General features: G+C 46.7%; 1 protein-coding gene across 1 annotated transcript; it reads right to left on the bottom strand.

The window, feature by feature from the left end:
- Positions 1–1,238: 1,238 nt before the first annotated feature.
- Positions 1,239–3,956, bottom strand: LOC119301511 (uncharacterized protein At1g66480-like). The gene is made up of 2 exons (XM_037578487.1): positions 3,011–3,956; positions 1,239–1,559 (listed from the first exon to the last, which is right to left on the bottom strand). Exons 1-2 carry the CDS (start codon positions 3,632–3,634, stop codon positions 1,515–1,517), a joined length of 669 nt encoding a protein of 222 aa, XP_037434384.1. The 5' UTR covers positions 3,635–3,956; the 3' UTR covers positions 1,239–1,514.
- Positions 3,957–23,727: the final 19,771 nt, after the last annotated feature.

The raw sequence follows: 23,727 nt of genomic DNA, 5'->3' as shown, positions 1-23,727 counted from the left end.
CCATGATGACTCAATTCGAAAGATGTTTTTGTCAACACCATTAGTGGGAGCACCTTCCGCGGTTTGGGCTAAGCGTTGCACTTGGTTTACATATGATTTGGCGGGAAAAACTCAAGACGTCTCCGCACAGCAAGTTCTGTCAGTACATAGCAATGGACGGGTCAAAGGGTATGTGTACTCACACAAGACTCGGAGCAGAAGTTTCATTTTGCTGGGTTTTAATGGGCTCAACCTCTTCGGGTAGTGAGGTCCGCCCATGGTAAATATGGTCGAAAACATCATCTGCATTTGGTGGAGCGGTATTATTTTAGAGTGCTGCTATGTCTCCTTCTGCATTCTAGGTCAAAGTGTTGAACTGTTTTTCTTTTTGAAATAGAGGCTCATCGATTAATTAAAAAGAAGACAACTGCCCAGTTAACTTTTTAAAAAACCGGACGAAAACCGATACAAACAACCCAAAAACGGGCTACTCACGAAGCACAAAACGCCGTGAGCACACAGGCGACCCATCACATGCTCCTAACTCACAACAATCGTAGCTCACCACACTTGCACAACACAACAAGCACAATCGTAGCTCATCGCACTTCGACCCGTCACATGTCCAACTGTGTTATCACTGGTTCTGTGCATTTCACTGCGCGTGGCAAAGCGACAGGCCACTCTTCCTATGTGGAATATTTTCGCCCACAGATGAACCGACGCCGACGCAGCAGTCACCTTCGAACAAGATTTCGATACGGCGGCGAGCGGCGGAAAATGGCGCCGGCTAAACGCCAGGCGCAGTCGGCATTGTGCGTCCCATTCTCAGGCTTGTGGTGTGTTGCAGGCGCAAAAAGAAGATAGTATTAATAATAATAATCATGAACGTACGTCCCTGTTAAGCACACCGGCTCACCCGGTGGCAGGCAGGCGCCGATTAGGCGGCGGAACATCTACACGGCATGATTAAGTACACAGAGAAAGCGACAAGCTAATCATCCTCTTATCCGAAATTCACTTTCGGGCAAGATCGTCGCTCAAAAAGCAGAGGCGACGACAGCGGCGGCGGCGCAAAACGGCGCCGGGTGAACGCCGGGCGCAGCCGACCTCGTGGCTCCCGTTCACATCCCCGTAGTCGTAGACGGCGGACGGCTCGTGAAACTACGTCACCGGTCATCTCGTGGGAGATCACCGGTCAAAACAGTGGTAGCGACAGGCACAAAACACAGAGCGACGAAAGGCTAACAGAGACGACGGATGGCCACGCAGAGTCATTAGATTAAGCAGCGGGAATATATACACGGCCTAGCTAAGCACAGTGATTTCTTCTTCTTTTTTGAGTTCTTTCTCGTCATGCTAGTGCTACAATATATAAGAGGAAGGCACCGTTCCTAGTCCAGAATTCGCTGGGGAGACAGGATAGGAAGCCAACATTTCCCGGCAGCTTCTCACGCTCCAAACCCAGCAATTCCGCCAAAAACGCAGAGCTCACAGAGAGGCAAGAATGCCATGAAGCACCCCGTCCCGCTTCGTCATCCGATGATCTCGTCCGGCACCGCCATGAACCTCGTCCGTTTCTGCAACAAAAAGAGCAAGACGATGTGAGACTTCATTACACTGACACACACACACACACAGAGAGACAATTTACACTACGAATTTCCGGGGCCTCGGAATAAACATGTTCATTTCGCGCACAGTTTCTCGGCGCTTTTCTTGCAGCAAAGGTTTGACATTCGGGCGCCCTGCGCTTTGCGTGAAAGGGAAGGGTTGCGAGGCACTCTATACAGTACTACGAAGAACTCGCTTTGTGGATCCTGTACCAAAAGGCAAAAGCGATGACCGGCGGTAATCAACCACTTCGTCGGGGCTAATTAAACACCAACAACCTACGTTCGTACGCGACTATTACAGGTTAATAAATAGGTCTGGCCATCAGGACAAAACTACCACGAGCAGTACGTCAAGTTCAGCCACGAGCCCAAGACGTCGAGACGAGGGACGGGACAAACCACAAGCTCATGATTTTTGCAGAAAAATGTCGCCGGAAGCAGACACCTACAACGAAACCGCGACACGTAGATTGATTCCGATCGGCTGTACTATTCATTCACGAGCCGTCTGGCATCGGTCTGACTCCGACCTAGAGCGCGGGGCGTCTGGGTGGCGGCCGGTGTCACAGCACAGTACCACTCTGTACCCGGAATCTTTCCCGCACATGCACCAGGCGACCTTCACGTCCCCGCCCGCTTGACGTGGCGCGCGCGGCCTAAGCTAAGCTAGCTAACCACGTCACCCACCGCTGCCAATTACTAATCCCGGAATTGACTTGACCTGGCCCTCCATGATTCCTCCCGATCTAGTCTAGGAGTAGTAGTTAGGGTTGGAGCCGAGTTAACAACCATGCAGAAGGCATGTGGACGGCAGAGTGGCCGCGAGATGCAGGATTGCAGATGCTCTGCTATGGTGTCAGGGTGAATGATGATGGGACGGACGGAGGAGAGGAGGTGGTAGTAGGGTAGGAGAAGCTTCGCCACGCGAAGGACGGAGCCGGGCGTATCGGGGCGGGCGACCAACCAACAAAGCCAAGTGGAGGTGGAAAGGACGTGCCGAAGGTGGTACCGCACTCCCCGAACAAGGCAAGGGCCGCGCGCCAAGTTGCCACGGATCATTCACCGCCCAAACAAGGCAAAGAAAGATCCTCTCGGCGTCCGGTCCATTCCGTCGGTGTTGCTGACACTCTTACTCCTCCCTTGCTGATGATAAAACGGGAATCTGGACACGGCCATGGCGGCATTGGTGCTCGCCTTGTCGTGCCATTACGGTGCGCTGGCTGTTTGTTGGGGGAGGCGCAGGGCGGAGCCGGCGAGCTGGTGGGTTGTGTGTGGGATTGGGACGTCCTTGTCGGCTGAGCCTAATGGAGCTGGGGCGCGGAGGGGGTTCGCGTGCGTGGTGCCAAATGATCGTTTCCACGGAGCTTGGACGGAAGGTCGCGGTCGGGGTGGGGGTGGGGTGGTGGGGTGCTCACCTCTTTCTTCATGGCGGTCTTGTTGGTGCACAGCGCGGAGGCCGGCAGCGGGGCGGGCTTGGCCGGCGCGGCAGCGGCGCCCCCCTGGTCCCTGGCGACGCAGAGCTGCATGATCCGCTCGGCGGCCTCCGCGGGGTCCCTGCTCTCCTTCATCAGCCGCGCCACCTCCGCCTTGGGCAGCCGCATCCGCAGCCGCACCGCGCCGTCCGCGCCGGCCTCCACGGACGACGACTCCCCGCCGGCGGAGGGCATCAGGGACGCCACGTCCGACACGGTGCGGCGCGACAGCATCAGGCTCTCCAGCCGCTCCCGGGCGCCCACGTGCAGCGCGCCGGACCACGTCTTGTGCGGCGCGCGCAGGCCCTCGTCGCCGCCGCGCCCGCCGGCTCCGCCGGGCGGGAGATGCACGAGGAAGTAGAGCTTGCCCGGCTTGAGCGCGGCGTCGCGGTCGAGCGGGCGGGCGCGGACGCCGAGCCGCCGCACCTCCTCCGACTCCAGCAGCTGGTGGCCCGGGTGGCCGCGCAGCGCCGCGCCGGCCGCCGCGGGCGTCTTGTACCGGAACGTGGCGCCGTCCACCGTCATCACCTTCGCCGCGCGCCGCCTGCCGGCCAGAGCGTTCCCCATGCCACCGCCGCGCCGCAACCCTTGCCTTGCCTTGTCCGTGCGAGGCGGCTGGACGCCCGGGAGCGCGCGCAGGCGGCGTGAACTGATGATCAGCGAGGAGCCGGGACTGGCGGGGTCGGTTACCGCTCCGTTACCGTACGTGGGGTTGGAGGAGCGGGCGAGAGGGAAACGGAGAGCCGGGAGTTATAAAGCTGCTCTGCTCGGAGGCTCTCTCTCTGTCTCGGGGTCAAATACTCAAATGGATCCCCGTTCCGTTGGTGTTCCCATGGTCGAATTATATTAATAAACACTTTATAACACTTATTAACAAATGCCGTAAATCCGTATTCCTTTTTGTACGCTTCTCTTTGCCAGCATGAAACTTTTCCGTACGGTTTTTTTGGATCACACCACTTTTCTCTTTAAGTATTATGCAAATGTTGCATGGATCGCACTACTTTTTTTCTTCTTCAAGTCGTATTTCTTCTTTCTTTATGTCACACTGTGAATAGTAACGAATCACCAACGCAGTGTGCATGATTAGTGTGTGCGCTGATTCACGCAAAAAAAGATGAAGGCGAGTTAGGTGTTTATGACAGTGGGTACTACTCATGAGCTCCACCACGGTGCTCATGATGATCTGCTTGCTTTTTACCTCGATTGTGTCATATTGTGAAAATTGATAGGGCGCGATCTTGAGATTGATAGCTGCATGTATGATGTAAGAGCACGCATTGAGATTGTCATTAGCTTTTCAAACGCTAAGTTAAGTCAACCAGAAGAAAAATCTTGGTGGTACGTACCATGGTTTCCAAGCCAACCTCGGTTAACCAAATAAAGCTCGCGGAGTTCAACAGAACTAGCTTTCAGTACACTAATAAAGCAAGTGTTAACATCAAACATCAATGTGCCAAGCACACAACTAAAACTGAGGCCTGTATCAAACTGCAAAAGATTTCGTCCAGATTTTGAGTAAGGTGGTACGAGATCGGTCGAACTGTCAGTGTACCGTGGATTTTGAGAAGCACCTCTGATCAGTGGAGTTGTACCGTCGAGGCACAACTCACCGACTCAGTATTAGTATCGGTGGAATGAGCGAAATGCAAGAGTGTTTAGGTTTAAAAACGCTCCGCCGACTATCTTGCTTAACACCATCTCAACCGAAGCCAACCTTTGGGTCACCGCCGGTGCAAAAAAAATTAGGGTCTTTCATATCGCGAGAGTAATAATTCATGTGGTGTAGTGGGTGAATTGCAACAAACTATATTCTCTCTTATATATTTAATGGATGAGGCAAAGCTTTTGCCTTCGTTTCAAAAAAAAATCTCTTGTTAGATTAGTGAAGTTATTTCCGGTTTTATGTTAGTTGTAAGTGTGCGTTAACTAAGGGGGCACACATGTTTATTAGTGAAGTTATTCCCATTTTTAGTTTTAATATACCTTCATTATGTTTTCCTTTGAGTAAGTCTCATTGTGAATCGTCGAGAAAATGCCCTGGTTTTTAAATTATAATAAATCACGAGTGCAATAATATTCTACATTCATTTGTACGTTGACTAACGCAAGAAGAGGCATGTTAGGTGTTTGCACTGGATACAACCGATGTGCTCCACTACGGTCCTAATGAGGATGACATGCTTTATTCACCTTTTATCTAAGATTCTGTCATAATGTAACATTTGATCTTGCAATCTTGTTGTAGGTACATTTTAAATGCTAACTTGTATCTTTTTTTGCGGGTCAATGCTAACTTGTATCAACTTGGAGAAAAATCATGCTTTCCAAGTACGATGTAACCTCTTTTTTTTGCGATGGTAACTAGATAATGCTGGCGGTGGGCTTTATTTGGTTAACTAGCGACGGGCATGCTCGGCTTGTGGAATAAACTATCCGTACACTACATTTAGGTTTAGGTGCTAAAAATAAATCAAAAGTTGTCAATAATTTGGGTTATATTTAAGTTTTTTACATAATGGAAGTTAACTCTCAGCCTCGGCCCTAGCTTGAAAGTGAACACGGCTAGATGCACGACTTATCCTAAATGTCTAATTGTGCAATGCTCAGTCCAAATTCTAAGTAAGGTGGATCCAAGGCAAACCCCCCGTGTCGATCAACTTAGAAGATGAAATCTTTGTCATATGTTCTAACCTGACCTTGGTTAACTAGCACATTCAAACTCAACCAGTCGATAAGATGGCAAAGTGCAAAAAAAAAAACTATGTGGCATTCTGATTTTTCTAGAAAAAAACATATTTTTTGTTAGGGAATGTTTGAGAACCACCTTTTGGCAAGTGAAGTTGTGGGGGCGTGGCTTAGTGACCCACTGTTACGCGCGCCAATGTGTTCTAGTAGAAAAGTTGTGGATTAGTGAAGTCACTGCCAGTTTATGTCAATTGTAAGTAAGTGTGATAAATTATTTTGCTGCAAAGAAGATCCAGATATGTTATAAAGGTTCACCAGAAGTATGAAACACCTCAAACATAGTAACAAAAATTACATCGAGGTGATGCTACATGAGGTTTTAGAGTTAATAAAGTCGTTATACTTTCTTGCTTTGATTTTTCATCTATTGTTCTCTGCATGCCCATATCCGAGCCCTTACATAATACGTAGCCATTTTCCATGCAGCGTGAGATATTAGTTAGCCTCCTTAGTAATCCAGTGAAGGCAAAGAAATATAATAACAGTGAAAAAAGAACAAAACATTTAGGGTGTACCTGGTCATGGATGGATGCTAATCCCATAATCCAGGATGACCATGAATTCCCGGTGTTGTATGCTGGCTTAGTCATGCCGTTGAACCAGGCGTACGTCCAATTAACCTAGTAGTACAAAAATGACGGGTCAAACATTGGTACAAGAAATGAAGAAAAATTCCAAAAACTACCGGGTTTTCCGAGGAGTATGCTGATGTGCCGGTAAATCAGCCTGACCACAGATGGTCGCGTACAGGCGTCACTTCCTGTGATCGGTCACCATTTCGAGGCATAATTAACCGTTTTTCCTCCGGCTTTACCGGCGGCAAAGACAAACATAATTCTTGACCATGTTCTCTCGCCGTGTCAGTTTGCTGCACTGCACAGGTGTTTTCAGCTATAGTCTACACATGCGGCTGAATTCGGCCAAATTTACCGTACATAAATTTGCTGATCGTTGATGACTTCCCTGTTATACGCATGTGGTTATCTTGACGTATGTTTAATCTCAGGAGATGCACATGCGGTAAACTGGCAAGTAGTTTCCGGTACGTACGTATTTGCATTGTAGCGGCATGGCGATCAAAAATGAGTCCCCGGTCGCATGGTTCCACAAGCCTAGCCGTCAGTGGATGCATGACCCGACCGTGTCAAGGTGTGTATGAGCCCAAGAGTCATAGATTCGATCGTAAACTTTCCCCATGCATCTAGGCCTAATCGACCGGTATAACTTTACCTAACCTGTTCAATTAGGCTATGATCCGAGTATAAAAAGAAGACATTCCACGGTAATCCCGGAGACGACGGTCCGTTTGAGGACCACGGAACGGCTTAATTACTCCGAGTCCGATCCGTCATCCAGCATCAGCTGGTCGTTCGTATAGTACGTATAGTACAATAATCGCTGAACGCTCTACGTTATTTTTCTTGGAATTATTGAGTACGTACATAATGGGGCACAGAATGATTATACGCCAGACTGTACGTGCGTATTACAGTTGGTTGATGCCTTCCCTCTCGATCCAAATTCCTTTGGTGTCAGATTCAGATTTCGTTTCCCCTCCGGAATGATTAACCAGGATCAAGATCGGGTAGTACCATTAGTAAGCCATCACATGCTAATCTGATCAGCGTGAAATGCCAAAAGATATCAGGCTGGTCATAGTGGGGAGTAACTTAGACTAGTGTCATATGCATGACAATAGTCTAAGTTACTATCTTCATAATGCAAAGTAATATAGTACTAGTGTCATATGTGCCCTTATTTAATAGCTTGTAGACTCATGTTGTCTTGGAAAGCGCTATGTTACAGTGACATATTATTTTACTACTTCCCATTAACTACTTGCCACATAAGCAAAAAATTCTCGAGGTGCGCTATGTTACTATCTAAGTTATTCCCACTATGATTAGCCTCATAAAATCATGAACCTAGCGCATTCCTGCCAAAAAAAAAGGGTAGTGCGGATTCCTTCCAGGTAGAGTCAACGAAATCAAGATACAGAAAACAAACAGAGGCAAAAAAGGCAAATTTGAGCCACGTCGCACAATTCATGGGATTCTGCCGCTGCGGCGCAGTCGCAGTTTTAAGAAATTTGCAACTTGGACATCTGCTTGCATTGACACGCTAAAATCGGGACCGTTTTGTTTTCTGGGATCTACACGCTTGGTTGGGACGCACTCAACGTGAATTGGAGGTAACATTAGCATAGCTATCGATGCATGCATGTACCGAAGGCGCCCACGTGCTTCCAGAAGAAATCCTCTAGATTGTTGTAGTAAAACGGTTGACTGTTATTGCTCGCGGTTGATTCACAATCGGGTCTCTGCTGTTGTTTCCATTTTGAAGACCGTGGAAAAAATGTAGTATCTAGAAACTAATACTGACTTTGTGTTCGAAATACAAAGTGGTCCCTTGTTGGTTCTTCGTGTATTCGGACGTGAGATTTTCAATGCGATTCTCAATCACAATACGACATAACAATTAACAAATGAAAACGAGATGCGGAACAATTTTGTAAAGAGAAATTCATACCTGTTTTCAGTTAGTCCATCCATATTTTTTCTCACAACTGGTGGTAAAAGTAGATGGCAACAGTAAATCACTAGTAGTTTTTCTGATTTTTCGCTGCATAATATGAAAAGAAAATATAAGTGCTTGAAAGAGAACTCGAACCAGGTCTATGCAATAGCTATTGAGCCCAATAACCAATTAAGCCACCTTTAGTTGTTCTCTATTGTAGATAAACAAGGTTATTTGAACCTTTCTTATTTCTGCCATATCAGAAGAAGAAAAGTTGGCTTGGTAACTTTGGCATTACCAACGTGATAACTATGAAATGAGCAATACGATAACTATCCTCAAAATCGGGAAAGGGGGAGGTGAGCGCGCGATTGGAAATCAAACGACGAACAAGTCGTTCGGATCTATTGCAAAAATACAATCGTTCGGAAATTAGCTTTTCTGATTTTTTAAATACTGGCTGCACACTTCCTTGCATCCTATTGCGTTCAACTCCTAGTTCTTTAGTGTTGAGTAGTTTTTCCACGAGTTCAAAAACTTTTCAAAAGAATGCTGAGAGTAGTATTTTTATTTACAAATTCATAGACTTTTAATTTCCAAAAATATCGAGCACAACATAGACAATAATACATACTTCTGAGTTGTTTACCCATATTCATGTTGTCATGATAAAATGGATCTAGCTTTTCAAACTAGGAGAAATAATAGATGATTAAAAAATAAGACACACACATTTGAAAAGCAAGGCACGGAGCATGGCAAGCTTCTGCACTGCTCAATTAGGGTCGGTCGTGTGCCTGTGCTCGGTGTTGAGAGATGGTTGATGCTATAGCAGTACCTTTTTTTGGTTTATAAGGGTTGGGTGTATCTCAGATTATTAATATGATCAATGAAATACGAGTTATGTGCCACAAAAGTATCATTGAATTCATATTTGAAAAAAAAATGGTTTATTTTGTGTATATATAACTCTATTACATTGGTTAGATTGATGATTTAGTTATACGAGTGCGCCTTACAAACTGGAGGGAGGAAGTACATTGAACAAATCATGCCGAGTGCATCACACGTTGGCCTTAAACAAGGTCTAAGTTGTCGCGGTGTCATCGCTAACTTCATACTTTTGTCCAACATCGACAATGAGTGGGAGAGGGGACCTGGATCTTGCGCCATATGTCCAATGTAGGATTCCTCTCCTCCTGAATAAATCGGATATGGTTTCTTCTCTCCTGCTACATGTGTTCTCTGTTGCGGCCATGGTGATCAAAGAAGTGGCTGCCGGAGTTTGGGGTGTTGCCCTGATATGAAACCCTTGTCAAGAAAGGCATATAGGGATATTGGAGAGTGGCAGGGGATGTAAATTACATGTAGGGTTGGAGCTTATCATGAATGGAGTTTGTGATGGAGGTACGACCTTGACAGTGGTTGAATGACAGTCTTCACCGCCATGCCTATCGATCCTTCCCGCTGAAGGGCGGTAGTTCTTTTTACCTCCCAGCCTAGATGCAACATGGAGGCATGTTAGTTCTGTTCAAAGCCAATGGTGTCTTCTTCCAGCGAGCTCTGCTTCAGGAGGTGGAACAGTGGTTGTCTTGGCGATCCGAGTGGTCTTGTCCCCGATGTCGTTCATATTGGGTTCTTTCACGACATATTAGGTCACTTTGGAAGTTGTCTTGGACTCGGTTGCGTTTTCATTTTTGGTCTAGCATCTACTTACCAAAAGTTAACGAGGAATTTTTCTTTTTCTTTATGTCATGTTGTACACTGCACGGTGCCACCACCGGTTTAATGCAGTTGATAGGCCCTAGGAGGATATCTGGTGCTAGCATCCATCACATGCTCCCATGATACCATAATTTCAAACTTCAACCTATAAAAAAGTTAGATCTAAAATCGAATTATACATTGAGAAATAATACAAACAAAACCAGGTATGAATAGTGTGTTTTTTCTTGCTTTTGTCTTTTTGTGATACTATTCATCTTCGATTTGTCTGTTTAATTTCTCCATGCGTATTTGAAATTTGGATCTGAAATTTTTAGGAGCTGTAGATTCATGCGTCATGAACATCCACAAAACGATCCAGAATGTGAAGCATTTAAATAAAAATCTTAAAATGTGGTATCATGGGAGCATGTCATGGTATCACCCTCGGTTAGAAAACAGCAATGCCATGGGCGAAGAGTACAATGTAACGCGATTGCGTACGTAGGTAAAGGCCGTCACAAGATCGTATAACTACACATAAAAGGTGAAATTTGCTACACACACACACACACACACACACACAAATATATAGGACAAATTCATAATTGTTTCCGCGTACTGGATCCATGTTGTTTTCATCGAAGCAGCGGTCCAAGTTCACGCTCACGCCACGCATCATCCAATCCAATCCAATTCCTGGCGCGTCCTGTCACCTGTTTCTGAAAATAAAAGGAGTGCTCTTTCTTGACAAGGTTACACGAGAGCTCTCTCTCTCTCTCTCTCTCCCCCCACATCGAAAGGAACCTGTGTATTCTCAGCTTCGAAGTCGACCGGGCGTACGTACGGTTGAGACGCGCCATCGCGCAGCAGCGAGGTGACACGCGCAGGGCGTCACGCCCACGGCTCTCCCGCAGCACATACGACCAAATCCCACGTAGCTTCCAGAGCTAAATAATTTGGGTTCAGCACGGAGGATGAGCGCGGTGACAGGGCAGACAGGAGCCCAGGAGTCACGGGAGCGCGAGCCCGTGACGCCCGGTTCGCCCGGCCATCGCCCCGTCCACGTCCACGTCCACGGAGAAGAAGAGCTCTCGCGCCAATTGTTGGCATTATCTCGTCCGCCGTAGCAGGGACGGGTCGACGGGCCGTAACGGAACGGGCCAAGCGCCAACTCGCCTTGGAGGGTTCTTCGCGGGATGAGATGGACGGGTCGACGGACCGGCACGCCAGCCTGCTCCGTCGATCCTGTGTTCTTGTCTCTGCCGATTTGCGTGTGCGCGCACGTACGTGTGGGTGTGGGCGTGGGCGCAGCGGCAGTGCAGGTTTTGTCAGTGCTTGGGTTCTGCACGCCCGTACGCCAGTAGTAGAGTACAATCCACTCTTCTTTACCGAATTTAGTACGGACTGGTATACTCCTTGAACAATGCGGTTCGCCAGTGTAGTCCACTGCATTTTTTTTTCTTCCTGTTATTATCCTCCTGCAGTCCTGCTTGATTGCTGGCTCATATTTCTGCTCTGCCTCCCCTATTCCCAGCCCGGTTTTTAGGGTGCTAGATATGCAGGTATGACCCGACCTGATGCCATCGTTTCTTTCTTGCTGCTGCTGCTAACCTAAGAGAGAAGCATTGGTTTCTACTCGTCTGAGACAGTGCATGACTGGTATGTACGAGACAGAGTACCGGAGTCAGTGGACACAGCAATTGCCAAGGGATGCATGCACCATCACCCGTGTCCGTGTGTGTGTATGTATAGTCAACTCGCGCAGGGAAGCGCAATCGAAATTGGTTGGTAATCGAGATTAATTAGTGGGAATGCAATACATTAGCCCATCAACGTGTTGCTTGAAGCGTAGCCCCGCCACCTAACCACAGCACTGCATGCACACCAGAATTCCCAACTTGTCTTTTCTAAATCAAAATATACAAAGAATTTCCATGTTGTGCTTACTTGCTCCCGGTCTCCCGTCTCTCGCCTGATTTCATTATTCGGGGACAGGGTTGCATGATTTGTGCGTTACCGGCGAGACTTTGGTAGCAGGTAATCTCTTGGCGGTCAATTGCTACCGACTTCATACTATTTCTTGCTCATGTCTGAGTAGTAAATTAGGCATGGATGTTATTGTAAAAGAAGAAGACATGGATGTTCGTCTCTACTCGGAAAACAAAACCCGGATGTTCATGGTTGGAAGTAGGAGGATGTAGAGAGATTAGTACTCTACTGCTGGTGAAGAGACTGCGTCGTTAGAATGGGACAGGCGGAGGCCGGGCCCTAATGTTTAGCATTTTCAGAGGCAACGAACTGGGCAGGTAGTGGGACGATGTATAGTCTATCCGCGCACGAGAAGCTGCGGCTTTTGTGGCGCCAAACCAAACCTCTTTTGACTAGATTTGGTTTGGTAAACTTTGATCCTTTGTATTTTATTATCCTATACTCTATCGTAAATAGGAGACTAACTTAGCCATCGCTCTTTATTTTGACATCCTGTTGCTCTGCGTTCTGGCAGTGAGTGATATGGTGTGACATTTGCTGCTCTATCGTCCACAGGAGATTAACTTACCCATCTCTTTCGGTTTGGAATTGGATGGCAATGTGCAAAGGTCAGTTGTGGCGCGACATTTGGTGCGCATTTGTGTGGATATTGTTCGTCGGCTCGGTTCATGCTCTTGGTGGCCGCTTCAGTTGCCATGGTTTTGGTAGACGTCTACACAGCTACTCCCTCCGTTCGGAATTACTTGTCGCAGAAATAGATGTATCTAGACGTATTTTAGTTCTAGATACATCCATATCTGAGACAAGTAATTCCGAACGGAGGGAGTAACTGAAAATGATCCTGCCTTCGGTAGTTGGGTGGCGATGTCAGACTTTGAGATCGGGGGTTAAAGCCTCTATTTGACCTTCGTTGGTTGGATCTAGCAACAGCAATGCTGGCAGATGGTCTTCTTGCTAAACACACTATGCTATGCGACACCGGAACAACCAAACGAGAACGCTGGATTAATATGATGATGATATCGCATGGTAGGTTCCTCTTCCCTCGAAAAATATACTGTAATTCATCTTGGATAGCCGATGACGCTCACCGACTGGATGACACATCTCTGCCCCCTTTTGTCTCCAGTTCAGTGCCGTCAATTTTAATTTGAGATGCTGACCTTGATCCATGGACAGATCCACGCTGCACCGGTCGTCCTCTGATCGCCGGATCGTTATCGTGGACCAGCAACTGCTACAGCCTGCCATGCCAAGTAGGCGAGGCGCCAGCGAACTGGCGGGAACACGAGCAGAACGCACCAACCAACCACATAAGATTTGAATGAGTAAGCTTTTGCAACGGGGGCTGTTATTATAGTGCTACATCGCATCATTTGCACGAGCGCCACCTACCGTGCCATGCATATACAGAGTGTTGGAAATCTTCAAGTTATGCGCTCACTGATCAACGCCAACCGTTGCATGAAAAACCGTTGACGCTGAACGTATCATGGCACCAAACCGGGGTAGATCGTTGCAAACCTTATGTACCGATGACCAGAAGGCAGAAGCCGTGCGAAGTCGATCGCTGCAACATGATGAAGGTAACGATGACATGAGGTAGCACGTACTCTCTCCGTTCTTAAATAGATGACCCATGACCCAACTTTATACTAACTGTTAGTATAAAGTTGGGTCATCTATTTTGAAACGGAGGGAGTACTAGCAAGCAATAAACGAACGCAGCAGAGAAGGCTTGGTAAACAGATAGTAGATGTTTTTCTGATGCATGCAGGGCACCTAGCACTCATGGCTGAGTTCGGCACGTGACGGTACGAGGTGTACAATGTGAGTCGGCGCAGAGCGGGAGCAGCCTCTGATGGCAATGATCGTCGTGGGGAAGAAGGTAGAAGGGTGTGCGCAGTCAGCAGAGATACTCTGTCAGTGTCAACGAAATGGTCCAGCATAGGCTGGTGTTTTCGCGTGACGAATAGGTAACGGAGAGAAGGTTGAAGAGAAAGATGTGAATGCTCACGCTCGTGCTGGTCAAGTTCAAGATCCGGTGCCGAGCTCACCTCACGCGCTAGGCATGAACGGGTCCGTTCTTTTTTTTGTAGGTAAGGGATGAGAAAAGGACGCGGTACACCTTGGTGAGACCATGCACGTACTGTTTGATCGCGGAATAACAAATCCCGTAGGAGAAGGCCACTTAGAGTAAAATTTTGCTAGAGTCGCCGTGTTAGCCCGGCTGCGACGATAATTATCATGATGATTTCGGCATTAAACGACACTTTGGTAGAGTCGCCATATGGCTCCTGATCGTCATAATTTACAGAGCCCGCTTCATAAACGAGCTCACATGTAAACAACAAGGCTCGTGTTGCAAATTGTTGAGCGCAACACAAGCCTTGTTACAAAGGCTGGCACACGCTCACGGAGAGGAGTGTCGAGCTCTTCATCCAATGACTCCAGAGGCATTTTGTAAACATCACCCGACCGGCGCATTACACATTGTTTTAAGCTGAATTTGAAAAAATAAATTTATTTTTTGGAAAACGATCATGAAATTGAAGTAACATGAATTTATGAAGTATTCACAACTTTAAAAAATATTAATGAATTCATAAAATAGCTAATTTTCAAATTATTCAAGAATCATTAAAATGTTCCCTGCGGGGTTGCGAGGGACACACAGTTTTGGATGGCACTCCACTTGAAGGAATCTTATCTGGCGCTTAAAGCGCTAGTTTTTGTTCTTTCTGTCAACTGGCGCATATACATCTTTTGTTCTTCTTTTCTACCGCACAACTCGTTGTCTTCTATGCACACACGTCCTCTCGAACGTTCTGGGTTTTTGTGCTGGCCGATTTTGCGAAGCTTCCCATCAGTTTAGGGAAGCTTCTAGAAACTTACAAACCATTTTTTGTTCTTTTGTTCTTTTTCTTTTCCACGTTCTTCTTCATATTTTTATTTTTTTTCTTTTCATTTGTATTAGGAAATATGTCCGTGCGTTGCAACGGGAGAAAAATAATATCTCAGCATTCCCCACATCCCCGCACACACTCTTCCACGTCCTCTATGTGAACACAACGCGTGATCTATATTGTCGCTTACTCTCCTTCCTGCCATCATCGACGGTGATAGTTTAACCTTTTGTCGGTGGAACGATGTGGGCGACGACCGTCAATAATGGGAGGAGATAGTCAGCATTAGTGCTCGGCCGCGTCGGTTAGGTGTCATCGGCTAGCGCCTCGCCTATAGTCACTGTAAGTGCATCTAGTGCCACCCCTAGTTAGTTTTGGAGTATTGACGACAAACCTAGTTGAGGGACTAATGTGTTTGTGAGAATTGCAGGATAACACAGGAAGAAGTCCCTCATTGATTCGGTTTTCCTACCAGAGATGACCCCTAAAAATGTATGAAGACATTGAAGTCAAAGGTGGTATATGAAGATATTCATATTGAAGACTATGACAAGAGAAGACATCGCATGAAGCCTATGGAGCTTGAAGACTTAGATCTTTCGTAGTTCTATTTCTTCTTTGTTGAGTCATAGGAACCACCGTACTGTTAAGTGGGATCCAAGAGAACCAGTCAGAATGACTGAAGTGATGCTTAACCAAAACCTATATCTTCAAGTGAAGACTATGAGAGCGAAGCTTGTCCAGAGTCGGACAAGTCAGCTTTGCTTGTGGCCCAAGTAAAGTTGTTGTGTGAGTTTGAAATCTGACCATTGGAACACATGTCAGTTCCTTAGTGACTCAGGGTCATTTTGGACAAATCAGGTCGGGTTGCCTAGTGGCTATAAATAGCCCACCCCCTACAACCATAAACGGTTGGCTGCTCAGACTTAGTGTACGGCTTTTGTCATTTGAGAGCAACCCACCTCGAAGCCTTTGAGAGAGAATTCCTTGCGAGGATAAAGCCCTAACCACCCAGAGCCAAAGAGAATTAGGCATCACTTAAATCTTCTTGTCTGTGTGATCTGAAGACTTATTACACTTGAGGACTGGGAATCCTTCAGCCGGTTAGGCATCATGTTCTGAGCATCCAAGAGACATTGTGGATTGCCGGTGAACGAAGTCTGTGAAGGTTTGGGAGTCTACCTTGAAGACTTACCAGAGTGATTGGGCGAGGTCTGTGTGACCTTAGCTCAAGGGGAATACGGTGAGGACTGGGTGTCCTGAGCTGCGTGTTCGGGACTGGGTGTCCGGGACTGTGTGTCCTCAGGTTTAAATACCTAGCCGCCCTAACCAGACGTACAGTTGTCACAGCAATTGGAACTGGTCCAACAAATCATTGTCTTCAACGTGTCACTGGTTTCATCCTTTCCTTCCCTTTACTTAATGTTGGTCCTTGTGAAGTCATTGTATGATTGCACTATCTTTTATCTTCACTGAGTGACTGCGTGTTCTGTTTGGCTTCATAAGATCTTCCTACCTGATCCTTACTACATTGTTGCTATTAGTCATTGTGCTTTCACTCCATTGAATACTTGACTATGGTTTGCCTAGTGTAGTCTACTTTCCGCTGCATGGTAATAGGTTTATTTCTGTTGTTTGTCTTTGAAACTTCCACGTTTTGAAGACTTCCATAAAAATCGCCTATTCACCCCCCCCCCCCTCTAGTCGATATAACGCACTTTCAATTGGTATCAGAGTAAGGTACTCCCTTGTTCTGTGTGATTCGGTTTAACCACCTGGAATTTTAGCTATGTTGACTGCAGGGATAATCAAAGTCTCCGCTGCGTGCCTCGTCTTCGATGGAACTAAATATCCCTACTCGAAGAATAAGATGCGCATGCATCTTGAAGCCATTGACGTCGACCTATGGTATGTCGTCAAGAACGGCGTTCCCAAGGCTGGAGAAGGTGTCACTGCTGCTGACGTCAAGAAGTTCGTTCAACTGGACTCCACTGCCAAGAATATCATCCGTGGTCATCTGACCAAAGGACAGTATGGCTGTTGGAAATATGCCCTAGAGGCAATAATAAAAGGATTATTATTATATTTCCTTGTTCATGATAATTGTCTTTTATTCATGCTATAATTGTGTTATCCAGAAATCATAATACATGTGTGAATACATAGACACCAACATGTCCCTAGTAAGCCTCTAGTTGACTAGCTCGTTGATCAACAGATAGTCATGGTTTCCTGACTATGGACATTGGATGTCATTGATAACGAGATCACATCATTAGGAGAATGATGTGATGGACAAGACCCAATCCTAAACTTAGCACAAGATCGTATAGTTCGTTTGCTAGAGTTTTTCCAATGTTAAGTATCTTTTCCTTAGACCATGAGATCGTGTAACTCCCGGATACCGTAGGAGTGATTTGGATGTACCAAACGTCACAACGTAACTGGGTGACTATAAAGGTATACTACGGGTATCTCCGAAAGTGTCTGTTGGGTTGACACGGATCAAGACTGGGATTTGTCACTCCGTATAACAGAGAGGTATCTCTGGACCCACTCGGTAATGCATCATCATAATGAGCTCAAAGTGACCAAGTGTCTGGTCACGAGATCATGCATTACGGTACGAGTAAAGTGACTTGCCGGTAACGAGATTGAACGAGGTATTGGGATACCGGCGATCGAATCTTGGGCAAGTAACATACCGATTGACAAAGGGAATTGTATACGGGGTTGCTTGAATCCTCGACATCGTGGTTCATCTGATGCGATCATCGAGGAGCATGTGGGAGCCAACATGGGTATGCAGAGCCCGCTGTTGGTTATTGACCGGAGAGCCATCTCGGTCATGTCTACATGTCTCCCGAACCCGTAGGGTCTACACACTTAAGGTTCGGTGATGCTAGGGTTGTAGAGATATAATTGTTGGAAATATGCCCTAGAGGCAATAATAAAAGTATTATTATATTTCATTGTTCATGATAATTGTCTTTTATTCATGCTATAACTGTATAATCCGGAAATCGTAATACACGTGTGAATACTTAGACCACACTATGTCCCTGGTAAGCCTCTAGTTGACCAGCTCGTTGTGATCAACAGATAGTCATGGTTTCCTGACTATGGACATTGGATGTCGTTGATAACGGGATCACATCATTAGGAGAATGATGTGATGGACAAGACCCAATCCTAAGCATAGCATAAAAGATCGTGTAGTTCGTTTTGCTAGAGCTTTGCAAGTGTCAAGTATCTCTTCCTTCGACCATGAGATCGTGTAACTCCCGGATACCGTATGAGTGCCTTGGGTGTATCAAACGTCACAACGTAACTGGGTGACTATAAAGGTGCATTACAGGTATCTCCGAAAGTAGCTGTTGGGTTGACACGGATCGAGACTGGGATTTGTCACTCCGTATGACGGAGAGGTATCTCTGGGCCCACTCGGTAATGCATCATCATAATGAGCTCAATGTGACCAAGGTGTTGGACACGGGATCATGCATTACGGTACGAGTAAAGTGACTTGCCGGAAACGAGACTGAACAAGGTATTGGGATACCGACGATCGAGTCTCGGGCAAGTAACGTACCGATTGACAAAGGGAATTGCATACAGGGTTTGATCGAATCCTCGACATCGTGGTTCATCCGATGACAACATCGAGGAGCATGTGGGAGCCATCATGGGTATCCAGATCCCGCTGATGGTTATTGACTGAGAGCGTCTCGGTCATGTCTGCATGTCTCCCGAACCCGTAGGGTCTACACACTTAAGGTTCGGTGACGCTAGGGTTATGAAGATATGTATATGCAGAAACCCGAATTTTGTTCGGAGTCCCGGATGAGATCCCGGACGTCACGAGGAGTTCCGGAATGGTCTGGAGGTAAAGAATTATATATAGGAAGTGCTATTTCGGGCATCGGGACAAGTTTCGGGGTTATCGGTATTGTACCGGGACCACCGGAAGGGTCCCGGGGGTCCACCGGGTGGGGCCACCTGTCCCGGGGGGCCACATGGGCTGTAGGGGGTGCGCCTTGGCCATCATGGGCCAAGGGCACCAGCCCCTATAGGCCCATGCGCCTAGGGTTTCCCCCTAGGAGGAGTCCTAGTGGTGGAAGGCACCCCTAGGTGCCTTGGGGGGGAGGGAAACCTCCCCTAGGCCGCCGCCCCCCCTAGTAGATCTCATCTACTAGGGCCGGCGCCCCCCCTGGCACCCCTATATATAGTGGGGGAGAGGAGGGACTTCATACACCAGCCCCTGGCGCCTCCACCTCCCCCCGTTACGTCTCTCCCTCGTAGTCTCGGCGAAGCCCTACTGCTGTGACGCCCTGCATCCACCACCACGCCGTCGTGCTGTTGGATCTTCATCAACCTCTCCTTCCCCCTTGCTGGATCAAGAAGGAGGAGACGTCTCCCGTCCCGTACGTGTGTTGAACGCGGAGGTGCCGTCCGTTCGGCGCTGGTCATCGGTGATTTGGATCACGTCGAGTACGACTACATCATCACCTTGCAAGCTTCCGCACGCGATCTACAAGTGGTATGTAGATGCAAACTCTCTCCCTAGACTCGTTGCTTAGATGAACTCATAGATGGATCTTGGTGAAACCGTAGGAAAAATTTTAATTTTCTGCAACGTTCCCCAACAGTGGCATCATGAGCTAGGTCTATGCGTAGTTCTCTTTGCACGAGTAGAACACAACTTTGTTGTGGGCGTGGATTTTGTCATCTTACTTGCCTCTACTAGTCTTTTCTTGCTCAACGGTATTGTGGGATGAAGCGGCCCGGACCAACCTTACACGTACCCTTACGTGAGACCGGTTCCACCGACTGACATGCACAAGTTGCATAAGGTGGCTGGCGGGTGTCTGTCTCTCCCACCTTAGTTGGAGCGGAATCGATGAACAGGGCCCTTATGAAGGGTAAATAGAAGTTGACAAAATCACGTTGTGGTGATTCGTAGGTAAGAAAACGTTCTTGCTAGAACCCAATTGCAGCCACGTAAAAGATGCAACAACAATTAGAGGACGTCTAACTTGTTTTTGCAGCGATTGATCATGTGATGTGATATGGCCAGAAGTTGTGATGAATGATGAATTGTGATGTATGAGATCATGTTCTTTGTAATAGGATTCACGACTTGCATGTCGATGAGTATGACAACCGGCAGGAGCCATAGGAGTTGTCATTATTTTTTGTATGACCTGCGTGTCATTGAATAACGTCATGTAAACTACTTTACTTTAATGCTAAACGTTAGTCATAGAAGTAGAAGTAGTCGTTGGCGTGACAACTTCATGAAGACACGACGATGGAGATCATGATGATGGAGATCATGGTGTCAAGCCGGTGACAAGATGATCATGGAGCCCCGAAGATGAAGATCAATGGAGCTATATGATATTGGCCATATCATGTCACAACTATATAATTGCATGTGATGTTTATTATGTATTATGCATCTTGTTTACTTAGGACGACGGTAGTAAATAAGATGATCCCTTATAAAATTTCAAGAAGTGTTCTCCCCTAACTGTGCACCGTTGCTACAGTTCGTCGCTTCTAAGAACCACGTGATGATCGGGTGTGATGGATTCTTACGTTCACATACAACGGGTGTAAGACAGTTTTACACAGCGAAAACACTTAGGGTTAACTTGACGAGCCTAGCATGTGCAGACATGGCCTCGAAACACGGAGACCGAAAGGTCGAACACGAGTCGTATGGAAGATACGATCAACATGAAAATGTTCACCGACGATGACTAGTCCGTCTCACGTGATGATCGGACACGGGCTAGTCGACTCGGATCGTGTAACACTTAGATGACTAAAGGGATGTCTAATCTAAGTGGGAGTTCATAATTTGATTAGAACTTTATTATCATGAACTTAGTCTAAAACCTTTGCAAATGTGTCTTGTAGATCAATGGCCAACGCTAATGTCAACATGAACTTCAACGCGTTCCTAGAGAAAACCAAGCTGAAAGATGATGGCAGCAACTATACAGACTGGGTCCGGAACCTGAGGATCATCCTCATAGCTGCCAGGAAACAATATGTCCTAGAAGGACCGCTAGGTGACGCTCCCGTCCCAGAGAACCAAGACATTATGAATGCTTGGCAATCTCGCGCTGATGATTACTCCCTCGTTCAGTGCGGCATGCTTTACAGCTTAGAACCGGGGCTCCAAAAGCGTTTTGAGCATCACGGAGCATATGAGATGTTCGAAGAGCTGAAACTAGTTTTTCAAGCTCATGCCCGGGTCGAGAGATATGATGTCTCCGACAAGTTCTACAGTTGTAAGATGGAGGAAAACAGTTCTGTCAGTGAGCACATCCTGAAGATGTCTGGGTTGCACAACCGTATGACCCAGCTGAACATTAACCTCCTAGATGAGGCGGTCATTGACAGAATCCTCCAGTCGCTCCCACCAAGCTACAAGAGCTTTGTGATGAACTACAACATGCAGGGAATGGAAAAGACCATTCCTGAAGTGTTCTCGATGCTGAAGTCAGCAGAGGCTGAAATCAAGAAAGAACATCAAGTGTTGATGGTCAATAAGACCACTAAGTTCAAGAAGGGCAAGGGTAAGAAGAACTTCAAGAAGGACGACAAAGATGTTGCCGCGCCTGGTAAGCCAGTTACCGGGAAGAAGTCAAAGAATGGACCCAAGCCTGAGACTGAGTGCTTTTATTGCAAGGGGAAGGGTCACTGGAAGCGGAACTGCCCCAAATACTTAGCGGATAAGAAGGCCGGCAACACCAAAGGTATATTTGATATACATGTGATTGATGTGTACCTTACCAGTAATCGTAGTAACTCCTGGGTATTTGATACCGGTGCCGTTGCTCATATTTGTAACTCACAGCAGGAGTTGCGGAATAAACGGAGACTGGCAAAGGACGAGGTGACGATGCGCGTCGGGAATGGTTCCAGAGTCGATGTGATCGCCGTCGGCACGCTGCCTCTACATTTACCTACGGGATTAGTTTTGAACCTTAATAATTGTTATTTAGTGCCAAGTTTGAGCATGAACATTGTATCAGGATCTCGTTTAATACGAGATGGCTACTCATTTAAGTCTGAGAATAATGGTTGTTCGATTTATATGAGAGATATGTTTTATGGTCATGCTCCGATGGTCAATGGTTTATTCTTAATGAATCTCGAGCGTAATATTACACATGTTCATAGTGTAGATGCCAAAAGATTTAAAGTTGATAACGATAGTCCCACATACTTGTGGCACTGCCGCCTTGGTCACATTGGTGTCAAGCGCATGAAGAAGCTCCATGCCGATGGACTTTTAGAGTCTCTTGATTATGAATCGTTTGACACGTGCGAACCATGCCTCTTGGGCAAAATGACCAAGACTCCGTTCTCCGGAACAATGGAGCAAGCAACCAACTTGTTGGAAATCATACATACCGATGTGTGCGGTCCAATGAGCATTGAGGCTCGCGGAGGATATCGTTATGTTCTCACTCTCACAGATGACTTGAGTAGATATGGGTATGTCTACTTAATGAAACACAAGTCTGAGACCTTTGAAAAGTTCAAGGAATTTCAGAATGAGGTGGAGAATCAATGTGACCGAAAGATAAAATTCTTACGATCAGATCGTGGAGGAGAATACTTAAGTCACGAATTTGGTACACACTTAAAGAAATGTGGAATCGTTTCACAGCTCACGCCGCCTGGAACACCTCAGCGAAACGGTGTGTCCGAACGTCGTAATCACACTCTATTGGATATGGTGCGGTCTATGATGTCTCTTACCGATTTACCGCTATCATTTTGGGGATACGCTCTAGAGACAGCTACATTCACTTTAAATAGGGCACCGTCTAAATCCGTTGAGACGACACCGTATGAATTATGGTTTGGAAAGAAACCTAAGCTGTCGTTTCTAAAAGTTTGGGGATGTGAAGCTTATGTCAAGAAACTTCAACCTGAAAAGCTCGAACCCAAGTCGGAAAAATGCGTATTCATAGGATACCCTAAGGAAACTGTAGGGTATACCTTCTACTTAAGATCCGAAGGCAAGATCTTTGTTGCCAAGAACGGATGCTTTCTGGAAAAAGAGTTTCTCTCGAAAGAAGTAAGTGGGAGGAAAGTAGAACTCGATGAAGTACTACCTCTTGAGCGGGATAGTGACGCAGCACAGGAAACCGTTCCTGTGATGCCCACACCAACTGAAGAGGAAAACCATGATAATGATCAAGGTACTTCGGATCAAGTTACTGCTGAACTTCGTAGGTCCACAAGGACACGTTCCGCACCAGAGTGGTACGGCAACCCTGTCCTGGAAATCATGTTGTTAGACAACAATGAACCTTCGAACTATGAAGAAGCAATGGCGGGCCCGAATTCCAACAAATGGCTTGAAGCCATGAAATCTGAGATAGAATCCATGTATGAAAACAAAGTATGGACTTTGACAGACTTGCCCGATGATCGGCGAGCGATAGAAAACAAATGGATCTTTAAGAAGAAGACGGACGCGGATGGTAATGTTACCATCTATAAAGCTCGACTTGTCGCTAAGGGTTATCGACAGGTTCAAGGGATTGACTACGACGAGACATTCTCTCCCGTAGCGAAGCTAAAGTCCGTCCGAATCATGTTAGCAATTGCCGCATACTATGATTATGAGATATGGCAGATGGACGTCAAAACAGCATTCCTTAACGGGCATCTTAAGGAAGAACTGTATATGATGCAGCCGGAAGGTTTTGTCGATCCTCGGAACGCTAACAAAGTATGCAAGCTCCAGCGATCCATTTATGG

Source organism: Triticum dicoccoides, chromosome 5A (genome assembly GCF_002162155.2).
Source record: "Triticum dicoccoides isolate Atlit2015 ecotype Zavitan chromosome 5A, WEW_v2.0, whole genome shotgun sequence".
NCBI classification, from domain to species: domain Eukaryota; kingdom Viridiplantae; phylum Streptophyta; class Magnoliopsida; order Poales; family Poaceae; genus Triticum; species Triticum dicoccoides.
The sequence above is the reverse complement of the archived record's forward strand: the minus strand, read 5'-3'. Positions and strand labels throughout refer to the sequence as shown.